Here is a 14228-nt window from a genome sequence, read left to right as displayed (position 1 = left end):
CAGAAATGGTTGCAAAAGTACTAGAATAGCACCGCTACAGAACGATATAATTTTCAGGTACACAGTTTTCACTTTGTAGACGGACTAAGTATGCAAGGCACTGAATGTGGTTGGATTATATGGCTGCGGCGTCTTGGTTTAATATTTGATCTGTTACATATAAAACAAGCCACACCACAGTCCAAGAAATACAGCACAGTCCTCTTGGCGCTTCAGAAGAAATATATTACATTTCACATGTGTACAAAGCCACAATAACAGTCAGTGTCTATATAGTTCTGAATTGCATTACGAAATACATCTCGGGTTAAAAATGTCTGTTTTTACACTCACATATAGATAGGTGTAAAACATCATAAAATACTTTGGTTAAAATACATTGTAGCAGTGTTCACTCTTGCTCTTGAGATCTAAGCATAGTGTACTTATGTACACATGGAAATTAAATGTAGACAAAGGGTAAAATATTATGACTTATACTGAGTGGACGCGCCATTGTTGACACAGTGGTCTCATGTAATTTCTAATGATCACCTTGTTGAATATGCATTGTGGCATAAAATCTCGTCAAGTCTTCGGCAAATATTTTCTGATACATCTCCTATCAGAATAACCCAGTGGTCAGCCTGTGGCCTCTCTTAATTCTGGACTGCAGCAGCGCCAGTGGGAAAGACGCGGGGTCGTTTCGAACAGTGTCCTCTCCCTCAGTGCCAGGAAGCTTGGGGCTCTTTCCATGGCAGGACGCAGTGGCCGTGTTGTTGGTTGACGATGTGCCAAACAAGTCAGTGAGCTGACATCTCTGCAATACCTTCTGCTGCGCGGCGTGGGAATGTTCTGGTGTAGACGAACCCTCAAGTACAATTTCCAGTCCTCGGGGTTCATCATTTCTTACAACCCCTGGTGCAGACCAGAACTGTGGTTTTATGTCTCCACCACCGACTTCAGGAGTTGACAGTGAGTCCGAAGACGCCCTTAATCTGACGGTGGGCCTCTGCGACAATTCACTGTGGTTCAGCTTGGAATCTCCCGAACAGGTCTGTGCTGGGGACGACGCTGACTTTCGAGCAGAGTCAGGATTGTCGGGTGGAGCATTTGTTTGTCCACGATCCATTGCATGCATTAAGCGTACCTGTTGAGCATAGGCTGATATGCGTTGAGAGAGAAGGTACTGTTTCATGACGGAGTCAGGTAACACCATTAAACGTGCCTGATGAGCATAGGCTGCTAGACGTCGAGAGAGGAGGTACTGTTGCACGAGCGAGTCAGGTATAGCCTCGTACAGCGCACCAATCGGAAAGACCATAGAAGACTGCGGATGGACTCTGTGCTCTACAAGACTCCGGGTGACACTCTGCTCAGCGAGGGACTCTGGAGGGCACGGCAGCTCTAGCTCAGGATTTGCCGATGCCTCTGTTGTGTTTGCATCACCTGACGGCAAGCTGTGATTCAAGAAGCCCCCTGGGGTGGCAGGTTCCCTCCCGAACGTTTCACCCTCATTTGTTGGAGGGTATCCATCGGGGATGCATTGTGGAATATCCTCGTTATCCTTCACTGGCTTGTCAGTCTCTGGCATCGCAGCAGTCGCAGGTTCCTTCTCTGTCTGTACATGCTGTCTGTCATCTTGCAGTTGGAGGTCATCGAGGAGGAGCTCAGGCTTCACACCAGCTGAAGTTTCCTTCTTCTCTGCCTGCTTGTGCTGAAGGTCATCTTGCAGCATGATGTCATTGGGGAGGAGCTCAGGCACTACACCAGCTGAAGTTTCACTGTGATCTAGCTTGTAATCTCTAGAACAGGCCTGTGCTGGGGTCGACGCTGACTTTCGTGCAGGGTAAGGATTCTCAGGTGGAACATTTTTTAGTCCACAATCCATTGCATACATTAAACGTGTCTGCTGAGCATAGGCTGCTATACGTTTGGAGAGAAGGTACTGTTGCAAGACGGAGTCAGGTATAGCCTCGTCCAGCTCAACAAGCGGACAGGAGTGGACCATAGAAGACTCCGGATGGACTCTGTGCTCTACAAGACTCTGGGTGACGCTCTGCACAGCGAGGGACTCTGGAGGGCACGGCAGCTCTAGCTCAGGATTTCCCGATGGCTCTGTTATGTTTGCATCACCTGACGGCAAGCTGCGATTCAAGAAGCCCTGTGGGGTGGCAGGTTCCTTCCCGAACGTTTCACCCTCATTTGCACCATTTGTTGGAGGGTATCCATCGGGCTTTTCAGTCTCTGGCATTGCAGCAGTCGCAGGTTCCTTCTCTGTCTGTACATGCTGTATGTCATCTGGCAGAGGTACGCCGTTGAGAAGCAGCGTCGGCACCTCAAACGCCGCATGTTCCTTCTTATCTGCCGGCATCTGCTGCGCGTCATCTGGCAGAGGTAGGCCGTTGAGAAGCAGCGTCGGCACCTCAAACACCACAGCTTCCTTCTTATCTGTTGGCTTGTGCTGCTCGTCATCTGGCAGAGGTAGGGGTACGCCGTTGAGAAGCAGCGTCGGCACCTCAAACGCCGCATGTTCCTTCTTATCAGCCGGCATCTGCTGCGCGTCATCTGGCAGAGGTAGGCCGTTGAGAAGCAGCGTCGGCACCTCAAACACCACAGCTTCCTTCTTATCTGGTGGCTTGTGCTGCTCGTCATCGGGCAGAGCCAGGGGTAGGCCGTTGAGAAGCAGCGTGGGGACCTCAAACGCCACGGCTTCCTTCTTATCTGTTGGCTTGTGCTGCTCGTCATCGGGCAGAGCCAGGGGTAGGCCGTTGAAAAGCAGCGTGGGGACCTCAAACGCCACGGCTTCCTTCTTATCTGTTGGCTTGTGCTGCTCGTCATCGGGCAGAGCCAGGGGTAGGCCGTTGAGAAGCAGCGTGGGGACCTCAAACGCCACGGCTTCCTTCTTATCTGTTGGCTTGTGCTGCTCGTCATCGGGCAGAGCCAGGGGTAGGCCGTTGAGAAGCAGCGTGGGGACCTCAAACGCCACGGCTTCCTTCTTATCTGTTGGCTTGTGCTGCTCGTCATCGGGCAGAGCCAGGGGTAGGCCGTTGAGAAGCAGCGTGGGGACCTCAAACGCCACGGCTTCCTTCCTATCTGTTGGCTTGTGCTGCTCGTCATCGGGCAGAGCCAGGGGTAGGCCGTTGAGAAGCAGCGTGGGCACCTCAAACACCACGGCTTCCTTCTTATCTGTTGGCTTGTGCTGCTCGTCATCGGGCAGAGCCAGGGGTAGGCCGTTGAGAAGCAGCGTGGGCATCTCAAACGCCACGGCTTCCTTCTTATCTGGTGGCTTGTGCTGCTCGTCATCGGGCAGAGCCAGGGGTAGGCCGTTGAGAAGCAGCGTGGGCATCTCAAACGCCGCATGTTCCTTCTTAGCTGACGTCCCTGTCATGTCTTTCTTCACTTTACCCTAAAGAAGTGATTACAGCATAAAAATCAGCACCATAGACAGGAATATGTTAGTAACATGCAAATGTGAATGTGAATGTCAGTGAATAATCTATTATTGATTAATAATAGAATTGTAATTTAATCCATACCCCCGGATTACAGTATGAAATTATCAGACTTTTCAAGTGTCCACCTGACTCTTTTCATCAGCGATGGAAATAATGTTTACCTAACACTTACGGAACATAGCGACAACATACTTGAGTTCTCTATAAACATTTATCTGTAGTTATTGATTGTTTTGTTATTGTAATTGCTTAATGAAGACTGAATTAGAAGAATTGCTTCAAAATACTAGCATCGGTTGTTTTCAAAAGTACACTTAAAATAGCAGTAGCATGAAAGCAAAACCTGTAGTTTGTACTGTAGGGCGCATAAACTTGTGACTTACATGTTCATGTGCCCCAATCTGCTCAGTAAGATCCTGTAATGATGCCAGGGTAAAAGGGATATTAATTGTATGGAACAGTGCATCTTGGCAAGCATAGTATTTGCATCTAATGTGAATTTATTTCAGTGCAGAACCTAAAATAGATATAGTATATCAAGTATTATATTGAAACGCAAGACTGCCTTTTTTATTCTTTTGTTTTTTGATAGCACGGATCAATATGATATCTTATTATCATATTTGCAAAATCAAAATGGCAACCACAATATTCGTATTCATCAAAACATTTCAGAATCTGCAAAACTCACCTGTTTGAGCGTCTTGATCAACCCCTTGCTAGCCTCCATCTACCAACGAAATAAATGATTTAATTGATCCATTGATACACATTTAAGGAGTATCTGACAATGTTCACTTGATAATGATACATATAGAGGATACTTCACTAACCAGGATAAAATCTAACAATAACATGTATGTAGTATCATGATCATTAACCCTTATCCTTATCCATATATATATATATATATGGGTTGCACATTACAGAGCCTGTATGTCGGCCCCATATATGCACGGGTTTTTGGGGGTATTTTTTAGCCGAACGCATCACACCACAGTGAAACGCACCAAATGCAGAAGTAACTATGCCACAGCAGTGCAAAAAAAGTCAAGGCAAAATTACCCGATTAATGAAACAACTTACGTCAAAAACGCCAGCAGGACAAGGTTACAAATAGACGAAACGGAATGATTCGGGCAAACAAAATCAGTTTCCGATCCTTACCTGTTCTCGCATCTTTCTGATCAGTTCCTGCTGATGTGCAGCCTTCTGCTCATTCTCTTTTCTCATCTAAAAAAAAGGATGTATAATATTTGAGTATTCCTTGATGCATCATGGAATATTAAACATTTTATTGGAAACAACATACAGCACATGGCACTGATGCAAAGCATTGGTAAACTGATTGAGACAATTCTAAGTATGAAGGTAAAAATAGCGTTAAAATGAAACTTAGGGAAGACCTTTTAGTAAGCAAATTCTCTAGCTTTCCCATTTATTGTGATTGGTATCACATGTAGTATAAACATTGAACAGTGGCCAAAATCCAACAATATGATATCATATGACTGCAAATGTACCTTGTCTCAAATGGCAGATAGAAAAATGGTATATGAATTTACATTTATTTGATTCACTGCGTAACAACATGCTCTGTTCTTACCACTTTTACATAACGTTAACAATGCCGAAATCAAAATTTATGGATGCCACATTACACATACCTTCTGTATGTCCTGTAGTATGGGCCGTGGGTCAATCAGGACATCATTTCCTTGCTGGGTTTGAGTGTCCACATGCAGTCTGGCCTCACCAAATCTGTAAACGATGAAAATAGCACATATAGACCACCATTTAGATGGAGAAAATTGACTACAAAGTTGTTATTCCAGAAGTTTAAATACTGTTTCAATAGTCATTGTTTCAATTGGGCACATATTTTAAGACACCTATCAATTACATGGCATTGGGTAGAATCAAAGGGGGAGGGGCACAGATTCCAAATTTTAGCTATTCCTTTTCATACCAAAATGAGAGTTTTATTAAAGCTAGGTTTGGAATGCAGATAACTCACTCTTTCTTTTCTGATTCAAGAACCGCCACACGAGACTTCAGCTGCTCAATCTCCTCATCTTTTAGGGAAACTCTGTTGTGGTGAATAGAATAGACAAAATGAGATCAAGCATAAAAATACAAAATTCAGGAAGTCTGACTCTTTTTGTGGATTTCAACAGTGGGTCCTCCTTATAGCTAAATACTTATTCTGATACAGCATTGGGAAAAATGATATTCTATTATCACTAGATATCGGTATCTTATCCCTAACCTTGCTAAAGGAGGGTTTAATTACAACTCATCTGACACTCCCAAGTCTGAGAACATTACAAGGTAGGTGTGAGTGATTGAGTGAGTGATTGTGAGTGAGTGTGTGAGTGAGTGAATGTGTGAGCAAGTGTGTGAGTGAATGAATGAGTGATTGTGAGTGTGTGAGCGGGTGAGTGATTGTGTGTGTGAGTGAGTGTGTGTGTGTGTGTGAGAGAGAGTGAGTGAATGAGCAAGTAATTGTGTGAATGGATGAATGAGAGTGAGTGAGTGAGGGAGTGAGTGAGTGAGTGAGTGAGTGAATGAGTGAGTGAGAGTGAATGAGCGAGAGTGAGCGAGTCTAATTTCTGAACCCAACTCACCGCTGCCGTGTGTTTGCGGCCTGATCCACAAGTCTCTTCTCTAGTTCTCTAATCTTTGTGGCTGCTTCTGTTCTCTCCCTGGGTAAAAATAGAGAGTGTTTCATGTGTTGCTTTTTTTAAAGATAAAATATTGGCAGCAAATATGTGCATGTACTGTGACACTGATATTCTTACTAGAAGACCTGAAACTTTAAGTTAATAAAAATCAGGTTCTGACCATATCCTATAAATCATGATAAGTTTTGAAACAAAGATAACTCACCCTTCATTTTCTGACTCCAGGACAACCACATGAGCCTGGAGCTGCTGAATGAACTCATCTTTCTGGGAGATCCTGTTGTGTTACACAGAATGGACAGAAATATCAAATATGTTACAGTACAAATGTATTAGTGTGAATCTCTCTTTTGCTTTGCAACAGTGTGCTCTCCCTACAGCTAGTAGTTATATTATTCTGATATCAAAATATCATAATATGTCATCTCTATGCTTGTCAAAGGGATGATAAATACCGTCTAATATTCCCAAGTTAGGGAACCAGACACAATAAACTGTGTAGTGCCAGTGGAGAGTGGGTGGGTGGGTGGGTGTGTGAGTGAGTCAGTGTGTGTATGTGAGTGTGTGTGTATTTGTGTCAGTGAGTGTGAGTTAGTTAATGCATGAGTGAGTGGGTGGGTGAGTGCAAGAGAGTGACTGAGTGAGTGAGTGAGTGGGTATGTGGGTGAGTGTGAGCGTGAGTGTATGAGTATCAGTGTGTGTGAGTGAGTGTGTGAGTCTGGTGATTCCTTGAACCAAACTCACCTGTGTTGTGTGTTTTCTTTGAGCTTCCGGATCATTCTAAGGAAAGATATCAAAGAATTGTTAAGCATTTTCAAACAACTGATTTGAAACATTTTCTATCAAGTTTCAATGTCTCTTAAAACTTTCTCTGCTATTGCCAATTTTTTCATTTCAGTTCCAAAATTTGTGTGGTTTAAGAGCTAAATTCAGATTGTATAAAGAAGCTTTTGAAATTTTTTACAAGCCTTTAACAACCTTACATGCTTGTAATTCTAGATTTGCTAAAAACAAATACAGTCAAACATGGTCTCAACAAGGGACAGAGGATAATGGTTGGTGACTGGAGGTGGTGGCTCCGGACTAGAGGGTCTTACCAATGCAAAATCTTATGGGACTGTTTCAATGTGACTTATGAATGGAGGTGGTTGTCTTCGCTAGGTGGCCAGCCAGGTTTAACTGTATATATTTCTCAATGGTGATAGGTCTAGTTCATGATCAGCTGATATGATTTCAAAATGATAATTTGTAACTTACGTATTGGTGACTTCTAGCCGTCCGGCAAAGTCACTAGAAAGAATCCATAAAACGATATTAAGGAATATAATGACAACAAGCATGTCTACAACTGTGAAAAGAGATACTGTAAACCCATTCAATATTGCAGTTGGTATTTTAGTGTTTGGGAGGAAAGGGAGTAGTTCACAGCATTTAGTTTTAATGGTGGGAAGAAAATTATTGTCTCAAATGTTAGTTATCAAACGTTTGCTTTGTTGAAATTCTAGCCATTAACTAGTAGCTAAAGTCTAGTTACCGTTAAAAAAAATCAACAATTGCAGTAGCAATATGGCTCCCCATACAAAGATAGGAAGCAAATTAAAACTTTTTAAAAAGTGGTATTTTATGTCATACTATAAATTCATTTAAGTTCATGGCACTAATAAATTTCATGGAACAATGAAAATCAAGAGTTTGTGGTATCTTTGAGTTTGTTGTCTAAACAATTAGTAGAAATTATGGATTCCAAATACAAATGAATGTTTGCTGGTGTAATGGTTTTGCAGCAAAACTAAAACACAATGAATATTTAAAAATCTAGAGTGAATATCATGCATCTATTTCTTAGATTACATGGTGAAAGTGATATAAAATGCTTAACTAAAGGTTAATCTAGGATCTACTGTGTGAAATACAAGTTTATTATTCAGAAATGGATATTCAATTCAAGTTGATATCTTTTCAGCACCAAGGACAGGACGTTAGTAGAAAATGGCTGTTCTTACCTCAGAATCTCGTTCTCCAGTTTGTAGTTGTCTTCAGTTTGTTCTTGTAGCCTCCTGTTAAAAGCAAAAACAGAGTAAAGAACTGTAGAATTTTCTCTTCATCACATGCATTTCCTTTAATTACAGAATTGTGCCCTTAAATTTGCATTAGTAGTCTTGATGCAAAGGATCTTGCTGTAATTGACATCTAATACCACTTGTCAACACATTTGTTTCATAATCTTGATTGCTTTTATTGTTCTGATGTTACAGCTTTAAGCTAAAAATATTCTTAAATGTTGTCAAGTTGATTGATATAACAACACCTATAGAAATGGTGTGAAAAATTTTACATTTGCCAGAAAATATCCTTAATCTGTATAAATTGCTTGCTGTTGATTATATAGCTAGCTTGTTGAACTTGCATCAAGGAAGAAAAGTGCATATCTGTAACATTATAGAGTTCCATAGATTTGATTGCATTGAATTCTGCTCTAGACTTTCTTTCCACCTTTCATGTACTCATCAAACCCAACCTTCCTTAAGTTTACTTTTAACCTATAAAGTTAACATATCAAAAAAAGAGAATTCCAAGCACAACTTCTAATGTTACCTGACAAAAATGGAGGTGTAGTGTTGTTTCGTCCAAAACAAGCTGAAATGACAAAGTAGAAACATTTTAGCCATACGTCTCAATGACAAATGATAAAGAAAATGGCCAACAAAATTTGTGACAGTTGTTTCACTGTCTTTTATCAAGTGTTTCTACATATATATGCAGCTGAATCAACTAGTGAATCTATGTTATATTTTTCCATATTTTTTTGTCTACATGTGTGTCCTTTAATTCTCACCTTTGTAGGTCTTGTAGTTCGTCCAAAAGAGCATCACTGTACTCTATCACCCTGAAAGGAAGAGAAAATAAAAAAGATAAATAAATTGGTACTGTCATATAAAAAAGCAGGGTATCTCTGCCATGGTAAACAACATAGTTTACAATAATATTTATTGTACTTCAATGTCAAATCTTTTTGATATATTTCTGCAATGATGAAGAAATGATTTCAAATACTGCTGAGTGAAACTGTCTAAGTACAGTCTTTTATGTAGCAATAGTAACAACTCAAAGAACCCTTGTGATTTTTCTGCCCCCCCTAAAAGACCCTGGGTATGCATACAAGTATACGTTTTAAACATGTAACAATGAATACTGAATCCCCTCCCCCCACATACACATTTTTCCATAGCTCTAGACTCTGACTACTTCTGACTACAGTGGCTATATATGATAGCTAAAGCTGACTAAAACTTCTGACTTCTTACTCTTTCAACCAGGGCTCACTGCTGCCTCTCTGACTTGGCTGAGTAAGAAAGTAAGAAAAGGAACATACAATAAACCAAAAAAAGACAAACAGAAGTAAGCAAAACAAAAGGAACTTCTGAAAGCAATTCAAATGTACCTACCTACCTACAAATCAAATTCAAAATAGTTTTGTGTGCATGGATTCACAGTGTACAGTTTTATCCTTAGAATTTCATACTTGATTCTTACACTAAATATTTCATTTTGTACAATATCAAACCACCCCATGAAGCATCCACAGAACTTACATAAAGTGGCCTTAAATATAACAAAGAAATCTGTTAAAATGATGTTCTTCACTTCAAATGCACAAGGGAGGTTAAGTACTTGCCATCTTTACTGTAAATCTTAAACTTTTCCAGTGGTTTTATCAAATCTATGGTTTTCACAGAGACTTTTCACAATAATTTATGACACAGTGAATATGACTCCCTATAGTACATGTAATAGTAAGCATACTAGATTAAAACACTGCCATAAACTCCCTCCCCCTCTTTCGTTGAAATAAAACAACTGCAAAAGTAATAAATTTACAGTATAAATAAATAAACCTCCTACATGTAAGTAACATTGGAACTTACCTTGGACGCATCATCCAAGTCATCTTCTGCCGACTCCTTTTTCAGTTTGATGACCATTCTTCTGAACATAGAAGTCTTCCCTGCTCTAATGTTGGGATGTAAGTATTACTAACAGTGATATACCATAATCATGATAAACAATTCTTGATGTCGTTTCCAGCACAGATTATAAACAAAGAGAATACAATGACTGACAGTATTGTGGCAGCAGTTGCATCAATTGTTTCTGAAGTTGGACCTGTGGAGTCAATTTTCCATCATTCTTCATTTATTGTTTAAACTAATAAAATTAAAATGAAATTGAAAAATGAAATAGCGCTACCACACAGTTACAGTCCATCTTGAAATTGTCACCTTAATTTCATTTTTGCAGTTTTTGCACTGCCCCTCTACAGTAAAATCATGACACTGCAAAACTGTCTTTATATATGCTACATTATTGTTTTCACCACAAACTTTGAGCACCAACTAAACCTATTTGTCACTCCTACCATTAAACAAGATACCTGTGAAAATATATGTATTTACAGTACTTACTTCTGGAGGTTTTGCAGGTCTTCTGGGAGAGCCCCAGTGCACTCTTTTGCCCTGTAAAGAAAGTTGATGATAACAATTAGGAAATCATATCATAATTGAATAATAAAAAAACCTGACACATCTTTTATGGCATCATAAAAAAAGGACTTTTGCACTTGACTTTGTTTTTCAATTTCCAAATGTCTGTGTCTATTCGAAATACTAAATCCTTCAAGTTGGTGAATTGTCACGATAATGTTGTACTGAGGCACTAGATTTTCTAGCAACAGTAACAGCTATGAGCACCCCCTCCATTTTGCCCCCCCCCCCCAAAAAGTTACTATGTACTAGTAATAGTATGTGACATAGAAAAACATACAACAATGAAGACTGGATTCCTATTTCTTTTCATAGTTGTAAACTCTGACTACTTCTGACTTGAGTGCTAACTAAGCTAAAGCTGACTAAAACCGAGTTCTTACTCTCTTAACGAGGGCTCTGTGCTGACTCTCTCGGTTGGCTGAATAGGAAAAGGAAACAATTGCTACCATAAGAACAGCACAACAAAACATAGCAAAACAAATAAACTTAAAAACATCACACCAATTAATTCTATTGGTTCTAAGACATTTTGGAGTAAACAGTGCTTGGAGGAAAATCTCATTAGAAATACTATAGTCCTTTTGATATCCCACAGACAGATTTTATGTTGATATTTCACTTCAGCATTATGTTCCGAAATTAAAGAACCAACAAACTACATATTGGTGTAATAAATCATAATCATGATGAAACATTAGAATTCTCAAGTCTAATTTGGCCACCTTATGTAACTTCTGCAAATGATGTTTTCTGAAAATGATCATTTTGACTGTTGCACTTTTTTGTCCAATGGCAAAATGATACAAGTTGCATTCAAATCGTTCAATAAATAATTTCTTTAAGTGGACTGCAAATATCAAGTGTAGATTGAAGGGTCTATAGTTTGTCATGATTTTGTATCTATTTTGCATTTTCGTAATAGAAATACTCTTATCAAACGTTAATATGTCCTTGATACACACTTTGGGGCATCAAAATAGTAACCTACGTTTAGTGAAGCATCCGCAGAATCTACATAAGGTGGCCTTGTGACAAAAAAAATTGAACTAAAGATAGCTTCATGTTGAATGTTATTCAAGTGGCATCACTTCAAATGGCATAAACAACAACGCAGTACGGCGGCGATTAAAAAACAATGATTAAAAACTTACATTGATCTTAATCCCAACCTGCAAGTCGTCTTCTGTTGATCCTTTCTTCAATTTCTGAACCATTCTTCGAAACATCGATGTCTTCTCGACGCTAGAATTGTCCTTAGACTGTTGAGCTGGCTTTGCAGTCGCCATCATTCAACTTCTCAAATGTAGATGAGTATAAATGCCTACAAATGTCATCAAAAACAAATGTAAATCTATCTCAAGCACAAACAATACATTAATAAATCTTAAAATATTGCGAGACAAAATGCTGGGTTACATTTCAGGCTGTCTTTGTCGTAAAATATCCTGTTGTTGTCCTTATATAAGTAGTAATAACCTTGGTGACTTTGACCTTGTTCTATTCATTCAGCGGCAAAAATGATTTCAGATTTTTGGTGCGTTTCAGACCCAAAACTTCCACTTTATGTCACCCTGCTGTCTCCTCTTTGTGTAAACAAAACGTACGAGTAACTTTTGACTATGATTTGAGATTTTCATTATCAATTTGCTGATTTTTTAAAGTCTAAAAACGGAGAGAGAAAAATCCCCACCTGCTACTAGAGCTGGCTAGTTGTCATCTGTGTAAATAGAACACCGTGTCCATGGCAACGGGAACAAACATGGCGGATCGAACGCCTAGGAGGAATAAACTTTAAAATCGTGTGTTGAACATGGAAAATCGTGTTTTGAATACATCATCTCAAGCTACTTTGAATATTCAAGCCGTCCTCTGGCTTATAATTATATCTTTTGACAAAAATTCCGTCATCTAGTTGATCGTTGGGATAACATGAAATGGTATTGATGTACGTTGATACTTTTTATCTTCTGGTCATTCCTGTATGATTTCCAGCGGATGAGCACAGTTGTGGCAACCAGGTTGCGCTCAGGACTAACTCTTGTGTAGCGCATCGTGTGAAGTTTCTTCGCCCTTAGACGTACTCAATACACGGTCTGTGCTATAATGTTTTGATACCTAATTCACATTGATTTACTTAATCACAACAAACGCTACAATTTTCCCCTTATGATATCAACAGCTTTGTACTTTTTTTAGTCGCGGATGAATGTAGCAAATGCATCATGGTAAAAGGGCCAATCTCGCAGTCAGGCCTAGGCCAGGGCACGTCAATATGTCGAGACAAAACGTTCCAATATGGGACGTTAGGCATCATGGTTAGGTTTTTGACTGCGTCGTCTTCGAATGCATGGTTATCAAAGCCTTTTAGACAGTGCTGCAAATACTTAAGTCTCTTAAGTTTGTAATTCTGGTGGTGTTACTGACCCCATTTTCAAAAACCGCTGACAAAGAATGCACTATGGATAAAGGCGACTTAACGTTACTTCATATGGGGAAAAATGCATCACTTAAGCTATCCACAACCTAAAAACACGTCAAAAACCAGCCGGACCCACTCCTCTGCTTGGAGAGTACACTGCTCCAAAACTGCACCACTGCTAGGTACGGAAAAGTCACATTTACTACCGGGGTATGTCGACGTCTTCCAAAATGTATATTTCATCATCACTTTCAAATACGACACTGCAATATCAAACTTTTGTGGCCCATATAATATCAACATACAGACTCATATATCAGCACACTAGACACATCTACTAGTCCTGTACCACCAAATGAGTTTTAACCCTATCTAGACTGTCCCCCCTTCATAACTTCCAAACGGCATGGTGTATGATCCAATTTGCAGGGGGTGATATCAAAGCATGTAAATATTAATCACTATCCATAATAAGCCTTGATTATTTGGCGAAGATAATGTGTTCGTGGAACTCTAGTATTACATCTAGTCTGAGGCAAAGGTACAAGACCTTAGAAGGGACCGATCAGGATATATCAGCGACCGGGGTATAATAGCGCATATCAATTCTACAGCCCTGTAACAGTACAGTTCACATTTTAATGGGGATTTGGCAACTGGGTACAAAGAGATCCCTGCAAACAAGGAAGAAATTGACAAGTATGACATCTAGTCTGGGCGGAGGTACAGGACCTTAGAAGGGACCGATCAGGATATATCAGCGACGGTGGTAAAGAACGCCTATTAATTCCACAATCCTGTAACAATACAGTTCACGTTTCAATGGGATTTTGGGATATGGAAATCACCACAAACAAGGGAAAAACTGTCAAGGCAGAAATGTACGCGGGGATTTAATTTCGCGGTAGGGAAAATGGAGTGTTCGCGGTGGTTTTGAGTTCGCGGTAAATAGTCAAACGCAAAAACCGCGAATTTAAAACCACCGCGAACATTTTTGCATGCACAGTATTGACATCTTTTGATCTGGGATGAAGGTACAAGACCCAATAAGGGACCGATCAGGAAATATCATCGACTGGGGTATAAGAGCGCATATTGATCGTGACATCCTGTAAAAATACAGCTCACGTTTTAATGGGGATTT

The 14228-nt window shown here is 40.1% G+C and overlaps 2 protein-coding genes across 3 annotated transcripts; both read right to left on the bottom strand.

Moving 5' to 3' along the window:
* Positions 1–204: 204 nt before the first annotated feature.
* LOC136423094 (uncharacterized) lies at positions 205–6401 on the bottom strand. The gene is made up of 8 exons (XM_066411115.1): positions 6327–6401; positions 6065–6142; positions 5455–5526; positions 5105–5198; positions 4605–4670; positions 4129–4167; positions 3821–3853; positions 205–3388 (listed from the first exon to the last, which is right to left on the bottom strand). The coding sequence occupies exons 5-8, from the start codon at positions 4668–4670 to the stop codon at positions 605–607; spliced, it is 2922 nt and encodes a 973-aa protein (XP_066267212.1). The 5' UTR covers positions 5105–5198; positions 5455–5526; positions 6065–6142; positions 6327–6401; the 3' UTR covers positions 205–604.
* Positions 6402–6679: 278 nt separating this feature from the next.
* Positions 6680–13287, bottom strand: LOC136423608 (uncharacterized). Of its 2 annotated transcripts, XM_066411836.1 has the most exons (11): positions 12356–13287; positions 11817–11986; positions 11046–11083; positions 10585–10635; positions 10048–10132; positions 9427–9464; positions 8958–9008; positions 8717–8758; positions 8125–8178; positions 7379–7411; positions 6680–6901 (listed from the first exon to the last, which is right to left on the bottom strand). In XM_066411836.1, exons 2-11 carry the CDS (start codon positions 11952–11954, stop codon positions 6862–6864), a joined length of 570 nt encoding a protein of 189 aa, XP_066267933.1. In that variant the 5' UTR covers positions 11955–11986; positions 12356–13287; the 3' UTR covers positions 6680–6861. The 2 variants fall into 2 exon arrangements, with proteins under 2 accessions (XP_066267933.1, XP_066267934.1); XM_066411837.1 differs by lacking the exons at positions 11046–11083; positions 12356–13287 and having other exon boundaries at positions 11817–11931.
* Positions 13288–14228: the final 941 nt, after the last annotated feature.

This window comes from Branchiostoma lanceolatum, chromosome 17 (genome assembly GCF_035083965.1).
Source record: "Branchiostoma lanceolatum isolate klBraLanc5 chromosome 17, klBraLanc5.hap2, whole genome shotgun sequence".
Lineage (NCBI taxonomy): Eukaryota > Metazoa > Chordata > Leptocardii > Amphioxiformes > Branchiostomatidae > Branchiostoma > Branchiostoma lanceolatum.
This window is presented reverse-complemented; position numbering and strand designations above follow the sequence as displayed.